This window comes from Hesperophylax consimilis, chromosome 16 (assembly GCF_061612785.1).
Source record: "Hesperophylax consimilis isolate HC1 chromosome 16, BYU_Hcon_1.0, whole genome shotgun sequence".
NCBI lineage: Eukaryota > Metazoa > Arthropoda > Insecta > Trichoptera > Limnephilidae > Hesperophylax > Hesperophylax consimilis.
This window is the reverse complement of record NC_142851.1, coordinates 29,558,072-29,570,204: the sequence shown is the minus strand read 5'-3', so window position 1 is coordinate 29,570,204 and position 12,133 is coordinate 29,558,072. Positions and strand designations below refer to the sequence as shown.

At 31.2% G+C, this 12,133-nt stretch overlaps 1 protein-coding gene across 1 annotated transcript; it reads right to left on the bottom strand.

Moving 5' to 3' along the window:
• Nucleotides 1–4,677: 4,677 nt before the first annotated feature.
• On the bottom strand, nucleotides 4,678–10,475 carry LOC149417016 (zinc carboxypeptidase-like). The gene is made up of 6 exons (XM_089640732.1): nucleotides 10,182–10,475; nucleotides 8,903–9,281; nucleotides 8,541–8,625; nucleotides 7,227–7,429; nucleotides 5,937–6,021; nucleotides 4,678–4,941 (listed from the first exon to the last, which is right to left on the bottom strand). The coding sequence occupies exons 1-6, from the start codon at nucleotides 10,463–10,465 to the stop codon at nucleotides 4,739–4,741; spliced, it is 1,239 nt and encodes a 412-aa protein (XP_089496858.1). The 5' UTR covers nucleotides 10,466–10,475; the 3' UTR covers nucleotides 4,678–4,738.
• Between the last annotated feature and the right edge of the window lie 1,658 nt (nucleotides 10,476–12,133).

Genomic DNA, 12,133 nt, shown 5'->3' with positions numbered 1-12,133 from the left:
GATTATCATCTTTATAAAATCAAAGAGGTTAGAGAGACTTCGTAAAATAAACTCACAGTTTCGTTATAGTTGTCAATGTGATCCGTATTGTTGCCATAGGGAACCATCAGCAACTGGAAGGTCTTGATGCACTCGGAGATAGAAGAGGTCTCCACCTCGGAGAACACCTTGGGGCCTCCTTAGACTTCGGAGAAACAATTAGTGCTAGTCCCATTTTCTGTGAAGATGAAAATAACGGATCATTTCTTGATAATTCGGTGGCTGCCAACATAGCTAATGATCCTTCTGTAATATAAACTATTCCTAAATTTGTAACCGCTGATGAGAACATAAAAACAAGTCAATCAAATTCCAATGAGTAGAAAAATAATAGATCAACGGAATTTTAAATAATTTTTACTGACAAAATAAATTGCTTTACCTCCCCAGTGGAAATCCCAGTTCCTGTTGGGGTCGGTTTCTCAGCAATTATTAGGGCAATTTGGGATTGTCTTCCTCCACATCCTATCCCGTTTAAACATATAATAAGTGTCGCGCCCTACCACTAACTCGGTAATATCTGCGAAACTAAGATATTGAGGTTAAAAATTAGATACCCGAATAAAATATTCACTTAAAATTAATGATCAGGTGAATAAAATAATATATTGTAATGTAATTTTCATTGTTCTAACCAGATTCTTGTATGCTCTTTCTTGTATTGTTGTATTCTTGTATTTTTGTATTCTATGCAACGTTGGTATGGTTAAGCCGATCTTAAGATTGTTCATTTGCAATAAGTTCTGCATGTTCACTTTTTCATTAATGAAATTTTTCGTTTATTTTCTCGGCTTCAGGCAAATAGCACAAGAATTTTATTGTCGTAAGCGAATGATCTCGAATTTAAAATGCAAATGGAACCCTGTTGTTTTGTTTATTATATCTGCGGCAGATAGAACTCATAACATTTGAAAATGCAAATGTTAAGAGTTAATAAATCTGATCTAAACATTAACAAGACACAGACAATCAAAATATTACGTTATCAACTTGGAATCGAACACAGGACCTCTTGTTATACCGGGATAGGCGACATAACCACTTAAACATTTGGACCTATTAATCAAACGTCATATTTGTCTATCTCATATTTCAAATTCAGAATTAACAATATCATCTTAAAACTTATTTTTCCCATTTTAGCATTTTTTTACCGATACAAGAATGTTTTCATATTTACAGTAATGTGGATTCCAAATAGTGCTTCCATATTCAAGTTTACTTCTAATTAAGGCACTGTAAAGGGATAAAAAAGATTGTGTGTCTTTGTAAGGTTTACATATAAAGTGAATGAATCCCATAGTTTTAAGTGAGTTGCACTTAATGTCATTAATATGTACATCAAATATGTATTTAGAATCAAAAGTGATTCCTAGATCTCTTATGGAAGACACATCTTTAATAATAGAATAATTAATAACATAAGCTAAATCCCTTATAATTCTATGTATATCATTGATAGTACACCAGTCATTGAGTGTGGCGAGGTAATTTTGAAGCAGTTGATGAACAGAAATAGACTTAATTTTACGAAAAAATTTAAGATCGTAGGCAAAAAGCATAATCATAATTTAATTTTAAACCAAGGTAATTAATGAATGTTAGAAAGGCAGCAGGGGGCCAACATTTGACCCTTGTGGTACACCAGAAGTTACAAATATGGGTGATGATTTGTATGCATTAATAATCATTATTGTGTTCTGTTTTAAAAATATGATTTCACCCATTTATTCCATAAAGTCCTTAAATTACCATCATATTTGTTTTATTAAACGTATTATTACTTAATTGTGTTATTTTTCGTCAGTTTTAGACAAGCCATTTTATTATAATAGCATTTGTAAAATCTACGTTCATGTTATGTCATAAAGTAAAAATGGTTTTTCCAGTATTTAAATTGAATTCTATTGTCTATATTTTATAAGAACTTCTTAAAAGTGATGTTTTTATAACATAAATGCCCAATGCACGTGTTGGTAACCATGTATCGAAGAAATAAAGGTTTTAAAATGTTCCTGCAATGCTTTAAACATTACAGTTTTTTGTTTTTGTTTCCTAGAAAATAAAGGCAAGTTCAAATTTTTTTATAATTTGTTTTGTATGAATAAGAAAAACAATAAGGTGACAGTTTTTTGCGAGTTCCTTAAATAAAACGGTCGTGTTTTTTTATTTTGATTTCTATAAAATTTAGCAACGTTTTGATAAAAAATGTCACCTTTTTTCATGTTTGTAATTAAAATATCGCAATTTTTAAGTATTAAATTATATTTCAAATACAAAAATAGGTAGTTGTATCTTGTTTCTAAAATGATAAAATGGTTTTTACGACATCTTAAAAGTGAAGATATGACAACGACACCATTTTGCATGAACTTTTGTATCTTTCCATGAACTATTTTATGTCATTATGTAAAAATGAAACTTTTTGTTTTCACCGCTTTTAATTAATAATATGCATGTTCCAAAACCAATGGCTTCTTCGTCAGGATAATTAATATGAATGAATTTAAAAAAAGATACGTATAGACATATATTAGTTATTATTATAAAAATAGATTATATAATAATAAAAATGTTATGTCAAAATAGTTAATTTTCACATGTATGTAAATAGCAACTATTATAATTTAACTAAGATGTATAAATAACAAAAAGTAAATTTTAAATATTATCAATGCGAAAATAAATTTAAGAAATGGCTATTTAAAACTGTATTTGGTTTTCAATAATATTTAATCGACTATTAACCCTTTTTCTAATTTCTAAAATTATACAGCCATTGAATTAGTATGTAAAAATCTTAACTCTTTATTTATATCAAAGGAATGATTTGCTTCCAAAATTTGGTTGGCAAATTCAGAATAATCATTAGTATTCAAATACCTAAGGTGATCCGTAACTCTAATATTAAAATTTACCTGTATAAAGTTACAATCATCATAAATGAATTTATAAGCCTCTCATTTGCTTGAAATATCACTCTTATTCGTGTTATTTCAAATTTATATAGTTTTTAAATTTGTTATTAGAATAAAAAATATGATTATTTATAAATAATATTTTTATGCGCTTCTTAGAATTTTCAAGTACTCGTATGTGTGTAAGATCTAATAATTTTTTTCTCATATTTTTTGTTAAGAATATTATCTATCAATTTAGTATTACCGTTATTGATGGCAATTTTTTTAATGATATATAATTATTTTAAGGCAGTATCTAATTTAATTCTCAAATAGTGAGGTTTTCATATGCACAGTCATTTATTAATGAAATAAAATTTTCTCCGCGTTTTTAAGTAGGACCGAAATTATGTTAAATAAATAAAATGTTTTTATATAATTACCTGAAAACTTTCATATAGGTTGGATATACTTTTGAAAATGTTTTTATGAGAAAAACTTCTCAGAAACTTGGTGCAAAAAGTCGATTTTGCCCAAAATGTCAAATAGAATCTAGCTTTTCCAAGGTCACCAATAATGTATAAAACATTGATTTCATTGATATTATATTATACATTCTTCAAAAGCATCTAGTTACATGAAATAATTAATTCGTAGCAAATGTTTACATTTACGACATACTATTATGTAGGTATACCTCAGATTACGCAAAAAATCAAGGAAACAGTTTCTCTCAGGTTTCAAGAACACAAAAATAAAACTGCATCGACTTTTCTATTGTACTTAGATATTTGAAATATTCTCGGGTCAAGTACTTTATTCTCTTGACCATACCATATCTTCCTGAGGCGTTCCCAACTCCTTTCGTTCACTTGTGGTAGCGATGAGTCGTTCATGAGAGAGCCGCAAAAATGAGCTAGCTCTTTTGATGAGCCGTATTTTTACAACCCCGGGTAAAACGTATCACGGATCTTTTTATCAGGATATATTTTGGTAATAGAGCCATGAAATTTATCAAACTGTTAGTTTTTATTGAACAACTGGACTTGAACATACACCTACTAACTACTTTGCATCCATACGTGGTATGAGGCGGCACACAGGTACCAAAAGTCGAACGATCATTCGTACACTGGGAGCTGGGAGCTGGAATCTGGAAACATATCGGGGAGCCGTACCCGGGGAGCTGTATCGAGCGAGTCGCATCGGACAAGCACATTAGGTATTCACTTACGCTCGTTCCGTTGATATTGAGCCGTCGTTCAATCAAGTCCTTGAGCTGTGCGAAAATATTGAGCCGGTACCACGGCTCCCGCTACTAATAAAATGAGCCATGATCCATCACTAACTTGTGAGCCCCTAACTCTTCTAGAACTACTTTCAACATTCACTGATCTACATAACAATTCCTCCAAGCATCCCCTATTAAATCTTTTTAATAAGGTGCACTTATATTTATGTTCAAAGTTGTTTTAATCTCCTCATTCTTAAAATACTTTACCAGGCGTAAAAAAAAAAAATTGCTTTTCACAATCTGATAGAAAAACCAAAGAAACTATTGGTAGGTCTCGGGGCTCCAAAACATGAAAATAAAATTATATGTTTTACCTGACGTAAAAAACTGAAAAATCGCTTTTTACCGTGCTTGAACAATCCAATAGAAAAACGAAGGAAACTATTCCCAGATCTCGGGGCTCAAGAACATAAAAATAAAACAGCGGAGAAATGGTAATATTTTTATTGAAAATGACTTTAACCTTCTTCAAATGATTTCACAAATACAGTGCAAGCATGTTTGTTCATCCCAGTGTGAAATATCCCAACTTCTCAGCCTCCGTGAAGATGGTGACGATGGAATCCATGACTTCTTCGCAGTTGGGGATGATCTGGTTGGCGGGGAGGACGAACCCATTGGCTCCTGTGTCCCTGAGCTCGTAGGTGAAGGCGATGGGGGTCTTGAACTCCTGCTTTACCCAGTCCATACTGGTGCCACTACAAGGGTCTGTTAAAGAAATACAATTTATCAATGCTTTATTCAAGTTTGCTAGAGAAAGTGGACTTGTCCAACAATCAAGTTTTGAGTGTACAAAGTCGGAAGTGATTCTGCTACCTGCACACATATATATTTTTCAATTTAATGACATAAAAACATATTATTTTTTTTAAAAGAAAGACAAACATTCCCGGTCTAGAAATAAACCTGAAAATATTTGAAAATCTCCTACTACCTACACAGAAAGCGGAGAATGTTGTTTTTGTTGTGACGGAGGACTTGAGCAAGATGAGGAATTGAAAACACTACGCCTAGGTGGGACCCAAACGCGATGTCAACTCAGCCACCGACCATTTTTTCTGAATATGTAATTACTATGTTAATGACCAAAATAAAGTATCTATTCCATTAAATCAGTATCAATTTTTATTTCTATTTTTTGGAATAATTTAATTAGTAAAACCACTAATTCGTGGTCCTGGATTCACTTCCTAGATGCGACCTTTTCTTTTTCTACTTTTCTGTTTTAAATTTTCATTTGAGAGGCGCTAATATATTTTAAATTATTTTTTTAAAATTTTAAATACATAAACGGCCATACTGCCTTTTATAAATAAACATATAATAGAGTTCAAAAGTAAGAAAAATAATATCATTACATAATAGTAGTTTTAAACTTAAAAATAACATACTGCTAAAAAATAACAGCTTTGTAAATAACATACATTTTGTGTATCACAACCAAAAATAACAAAAAAATAACAATGAGAATATAATATAATCAGATTGCTCAGTGAGAATTTTTATTAGGGGTATGTACTTAAATATTATTGTTGAAAGTTTTTTTCTCTATTTGCATTACGTTATTTCATAGCCAAAATGAAGGCACTCTTCTGACATACCAGTATAGGTTTTATCTCAAATAAGATGGTGTTGAAAATTTTGTGAAACAAATGAGTAACAAAAAAAAATAACATTTAAATCATTTATAGATTGTTACTTACAGATGGTTTCAGCGATGTTACCAACTCGGTATTTGGTTCCGTACTTGGTGGCCAGGGAGGCGATCGCAGCCTGTCCAATTTTCAGCTGAAAAAATGAAAAAAAAATCCAGTCAAACAAATATCTCGTTCATTCGATCAGATGGACCGGATTCTGACTCTACTTTACCTTGGTCTGGGATATGAAGTGTCAATGTTTGCAAAGACAATTTCTCATAAACTCTCTAGCGATTTCTGATTTTGAGGATGAATCTTGTAGTATTGTATTAAAACAAAATTTTAAGGGAAATTACCATTTTAGAACATACCTTAACGTGCAAATAAAACCGCCAAGGCATAATAATTCATTGCTCAAGGTTCAAGCTGCATTTAATCAATGCCGTTCCAAAACAGGGCCAAGTTCTAATTAAGTATATTCCTTTCAAAAAATGTAACCTCAAAATCAAAAAGTGTAAGATGGATTACGATAAATCATTTTTGCAAGCTTTGACAACTCAGACCATGCTAGGGCGAAGTTAGACCCTCTATCCAACTAATGTAACGAACCACTCTGCGCCTCGTAAAAACAACCAACTGTCAGATATAAACAAAATTACTGGCAATTATTGCAAGAGATTCAAAGTGATGTTAGAACTTTGTTAAATAAATAGAAGATTTAAAAACTTGATGTTAGAACTTCGTCATACAAGTATCTACGGAAATACAACACAGATGGCTCTGAAAGTTATTTTGGTTATAGAAAAGAGCATAAGAAATGGTTTTGCATTCAAGTCATATTTGAAAAAAAAATGTCAGTTAGAACCCTCTCTAACTGAGGTGACGAATTTCCGTAAAACATGAAGCTTTTCTATAAGAATAGTGTGACTTAACCTCCAAATTTCTCCTTTCGACCAGAGTAGGTATCATGTCTTTAAAAATTCTACAAAGTACCGAACGTCTTGGTAACTACTTTCTTAGTCCTCGCGCCAAGTTCCTACAATTGAGAATATTAAAGAAAAAATGTTATATATTATATCACTAGCTGTACAGATAGAGAGACAATAGCGCTTATTGATTTACGTCCAACAGACGGTGCTGTTTGTCAAAAAATCATGTTTATCCAACAAATACGCTGTTTTTTTTTAAAAAAAAAACATGTTTTTACCTGTCATAGGTGACATAATTAGATTTAAGATTTTGAACAAACGAACACTTAAATTTTTATTATACATATGCAATGGTGTAAAAGTCTGAATGGATTCATGGCAAAGTGGAACCTATTCTTATGAATAGAACTCATCAAACTGTACTCACGACATCGGCATAGTTATCCAAAGGAGCTGTTGAGTGACCGTAAGGAATGAGGAGCATCTGCGAATAGGAATGGAAGCTCAACAATACGTCCAGAGATGGGCCGATGGTTCTGATGAAATTAGCCATATTAGCAGTCTCAACTTCAGAAAATACTGTTGGTCCTCCGTAAGTATCCGAGCAGGCTGAAGTGCTTGTTCCATTCTCTACAAATAAATAACAATTGGATTACACTATCAATCAAAGAACTCTTTATAGGGCTGTGTTAAATTTCATAATCAACTAGACCAGAACAATTTTTTTTGAAACTACACTAGTTTCTAGTCACACGTCTATCGCGCTCCAATTCTCCAGTTCATCTCTTCTATTTTTTTCACATTGCAGGTTATTCTTTTTTATTCATTTGCGTCGTAAATAGGACCAGCAAAACAACGTCAATCAAAAAATAGCAAAAAGGTTATTAGATTTAGGCAGGACTGATTCGGAAATATTAATTAAAAATGCCAACTGATAATTTATTTCAAGCGCATGTTTGTATCTTCGCTTTTAATTCTTTTAACTTTTTTTCTACTATTTGCCTTTAGTATAATTTACATTGGCAAATAAAACAATGTAAATTATGTAAATTTTAATTTTACAACTTGATATTACGTACCAATCAACAAAAAATAATGTCATGATTAGTTTGTTACAAACTAACTGTAGATACTGCATTTTTCGGCATAATATGAAATTCATACTTTTTCCATATCAAATGTACAGTAATGAATAAATAAATAAAAGTTTAAGGGGCAAAAATTCCGATAAAGTGCATATCGACGCCGGAAAGACAAAAGGGCGCAAGCTTCATTTATTTAAAAATTATATAAATTTATTGTTTTGATTGGACAAAAATTCTAATCAAAACTGTATGATTAAATAATTTTTGATTAAATTGTCCCTTACGCCCTTTCAGCTTTCCGGCGTCAATATACTTGGCTACAAAAGGGGTTTGATTTTTAAATAATTCCTAGCTTTACACTTAAACGTGGAATGGGTATCAATGATAAGAATAAGAGGAATTTATGTTAATACATTTAAATTTCTGAAAGCAAAATAGGAAAAAAGGAAATACGATCAAAAACTACAAAAAAATTCTGTTATATTTAATGAAATTTTGAGCTTCATTCTAAACGCGTTGCTTTCTGCACATAATTAATGAATGGTGATAATTAATGTACATCTGACTCTCTTAATGGATGCTAGAGTCCACGGTTCGTTTTAAATCTGTATAAATTCTTAACACTTGAAGAACATATATTTTTTTTGATTTCTTACCTCCCCAATGACTGCCCCAGTTCCTGTTTGGATCTGCCCCAAAGCAACTTCCATAGGGAGTTCTTGTTTTACGCCACATACGGTTCTAGAAAAATATTGATTTGTTAGGTACCATTCACTTCACGTTATCGTTTACCTAATTTCGAATGACACACGCAACAGGTTTAGGTTAAATACTTGTAAAACACTGTTTTCTTAAGTAAGTTATGTTAACGGTTAAAAAAATAAACGCTACATAACATAATATAAGAGTTAATGGTAAATCAAATCTATAGGTATCACATAGACTCATATATGGAGGAGTAAGGACGATAGGTACAAAACCATAATAGATAAATAACGTTCACGATGACTAAACTTACTGTCGTATGAGTGAAAGTAAAACCATCGGGATTGTTGCTGGGGAAAAGGTACCAGTCAAAACTCTCCGCAATTTTCCTGAATGTGGGATCTGTGCTTGTGAGAATCTCATTTAAAAGATATGTGACTGTTGCAGGGCCAATCCATTCCCTAGCGTGAATTCCACCCTCAATCAGGACTCCTCTGTTTCCTTCCTTGAAGGACACCTTGACTCCCTTAAGATCCCTCCCTTCGTAAGACTTTCCTGCGCTGATGATTGAGACGGTTGGGTTTTCGACTGCCAACTCTTCAAGCCAGGCATAAATGTCTTCCAAGGTGTAATAACTTGTCCATGTAAGTCCAGCTCTTCCAAGCTTTGAAACAGATTCAGCATTGATGTTCCTAAAAACAGATCGATGTAACTAAAATTTATTCTTGTGGTTTTTTTTATCGCACCAACAACCCAAAATATACCATTAATAAACTTTAAATACTCTTTAAAGCAATGGTAGTCCGTTTTAATAATATTTTTTTAATTTATTTAAATTAAATACATAACTTTGTATACACCACTATTCAATCAAAATAAACGACGTGTTATGATGATTTATTAATCACTATAAAGATATAATGAAAACTAATCGTTTATTTTATCTATTAATTTTGATCATTGTTTATCCTGATTTAGAAACAATTGATTTTAAATAATAGTGTATACATAGTAGAATAATGTATACATAATTAAATAATAGTGTATACAAAGGTACATATTTTCTTTTTTTTTAAATAAGGCCACAAAGTGAATTTGTAATCGATGAAAAAGCATTGAAACCCCCAATAAATAAACTCTGTTAAAAGTCATAGTTTATGTTTTTACTTCACAGATTACAAATTCATAAAAAATAGTCCTATAAAAATATTCATTATTTAACACATAATATTTTGTGTTTAATTTTAAAATCTTAAGTCATGGAAAAGTCATATTAAAAAATAATATATTTCACACGGCTTTGTCTTTATCGGAATTTTTTGATTTTTTTTACTATCTTATAATTTTCTATTTCTATTTTAAATTAGTTAACCTTATTAAAATGGATCAAAAGGTTATTTTAAAATAAAAGTTTGGTGATTTAAAAAAAATCTGTTAAGCGACCTGAAACATATCATTATATCAATTCAATTGGAAAATTTAAACAGTCATGATAAAATAATACATATAAAGTTTTTGGTAGAGCATTATTGGCGTTCTATTCTTAGTTGTCTAGAATATTAAATGAAGTAGAATTATTTTTTATAACTTACTCTTGTACATTGTTGATCATTACTTCTGCAGGAATTCCATACTGAATCATCTTTGCCAGGAACTGCGTTTGTTCTTCTGGTTTGACCATTACATCAACTGGAAGTCCAGCATTGTTGACACCATTCCAGAAATCCAGAGACTCAGCCTCATTTTCCAAGGAAGCCAAGAGATTTTTCTGATCTTGTGTGAATGGTTTCAACCTGTAGACTTTGAATCCATCAAAAGTTTCAGCTGAACTTGCAGCCACGAAACATGCTCCGAAGAGCAAAAATAACAGCTTCATTTTCTGGAAAGAGACAATACGTTCTGACGGTAATTTTTGCTTTTAGGTTTAAAGCAAACATAAGTGATACTACTTGAAAACGATAACGAACGATAGTGAACACAATGCGATAGAAAGATTGATTAAAATAATTATCGACATTCTTGACATCATTAGCAGGAACGAACTAGTTTTTTTGGTAAAAATTGTTATTACAATCTTCAGTTAACATACAATATTTCCTTACAATGGTTTAAAAATGTATTCTTTACATTTGAACAGTCTTTATAATAATAATAAAGAAATGTGACATTTTTCAAATAATCTTTACTTAAATCGGTTCATGTATTTTTGGTAAATTTAAACTATGTTTTTGTCTTTCGCCCTCCCAGAGTGTTATTGGTAAACGATTCAAAGTTCAGACCAATTAATTTTGGTTTTAAAGTTGTGATTGAGGATTTACTTTATGTTAAAAAGAGGGACGATAATTTTAGGTAAAGCAAGAAATAGTATTAATTTATTTATATTTTTATTAATAACAACAATAACCAAATATTAAGGCGATCTCTAAGATGCACTTTACGAATTTTAAAAAGTAATGAGAAACGTATTCACCAAATATACATTTTTTGTAGTGTTTGCGGGACCATTTAATGTTTTGACTATGTTTTGTTAGAAAAGTTAACGCGATAATAACATTGGTAAATTTGATTGATAATTTAAAATTTTTATTAATTCTACAAATTGAAAAATATGACTGTTTCGTGTCGCTGAATTGTTTTAATGCTTTTTCCGCTCCAACCAATAAGAAGACTTGGATTCAAATTTTACTGGTTTGAATCTGCGCAGTGTTACTTTGAGTTGAATCTAGCCGCCCGCGCTGGCGCCGTAGCAAAAACGTCATCTAATGACAGTTGATTAAAACACCGTACCGATAAAGCAACCGATGTGTCAATTCGAATTTTAGCCGGAGTTATAATTAGCTCTATTTATACGAGTGCCTGTGAATTCCTCTACCATACGAGCGCTACCAAAAGAACCATATCATCGAACATCACAACCAAGTCTTTCGTAAGTCACATTTGCGAATAATTATTTTTTGTTTCAGCGAACAGAGCGTTAATTTACTTAGGCACATACCTGCCTAGATTTTAACTATTATAATCTAACCCATGTGTCGATATTCTACGCGAATATCGCACAATGACACTAAACGATTTTTTATTTTTTTTTTATTAATTTCTATTCTTTTACACACAGTTTACACAATAAGTACCAGTTAAGCAGGACTATTAAAAACCAGTATCTCTATGGATTAGTAGGAGTGTTTTGTGAACAACTTCACTAGGAGAAACTGTGCTGAGGTGTTCGCATGTTTTAGGAAAGTGTTATATATGGTGGCACTCAAAGAGGATACTTTCGTTATCACCCATAGCGACAGAATTGTATACGTAATCAGTTAATAGTTGTTACATAAAAATTACACATTACATAGACATTATTTAGTGAAAGGAAAAGGATACTAGAATAGAAGTGTTACTAAAGATACTCTTAAGACAAAATAGATAAAACAAAACAAAAGAAAATAATAATCAATGCAAGTATTTAATAATTGTACAACAATAATATTTTAGTAGAACTAAAATCATAATATTTGTACATGCTGATTCATTAGTCACATTAGTTTTA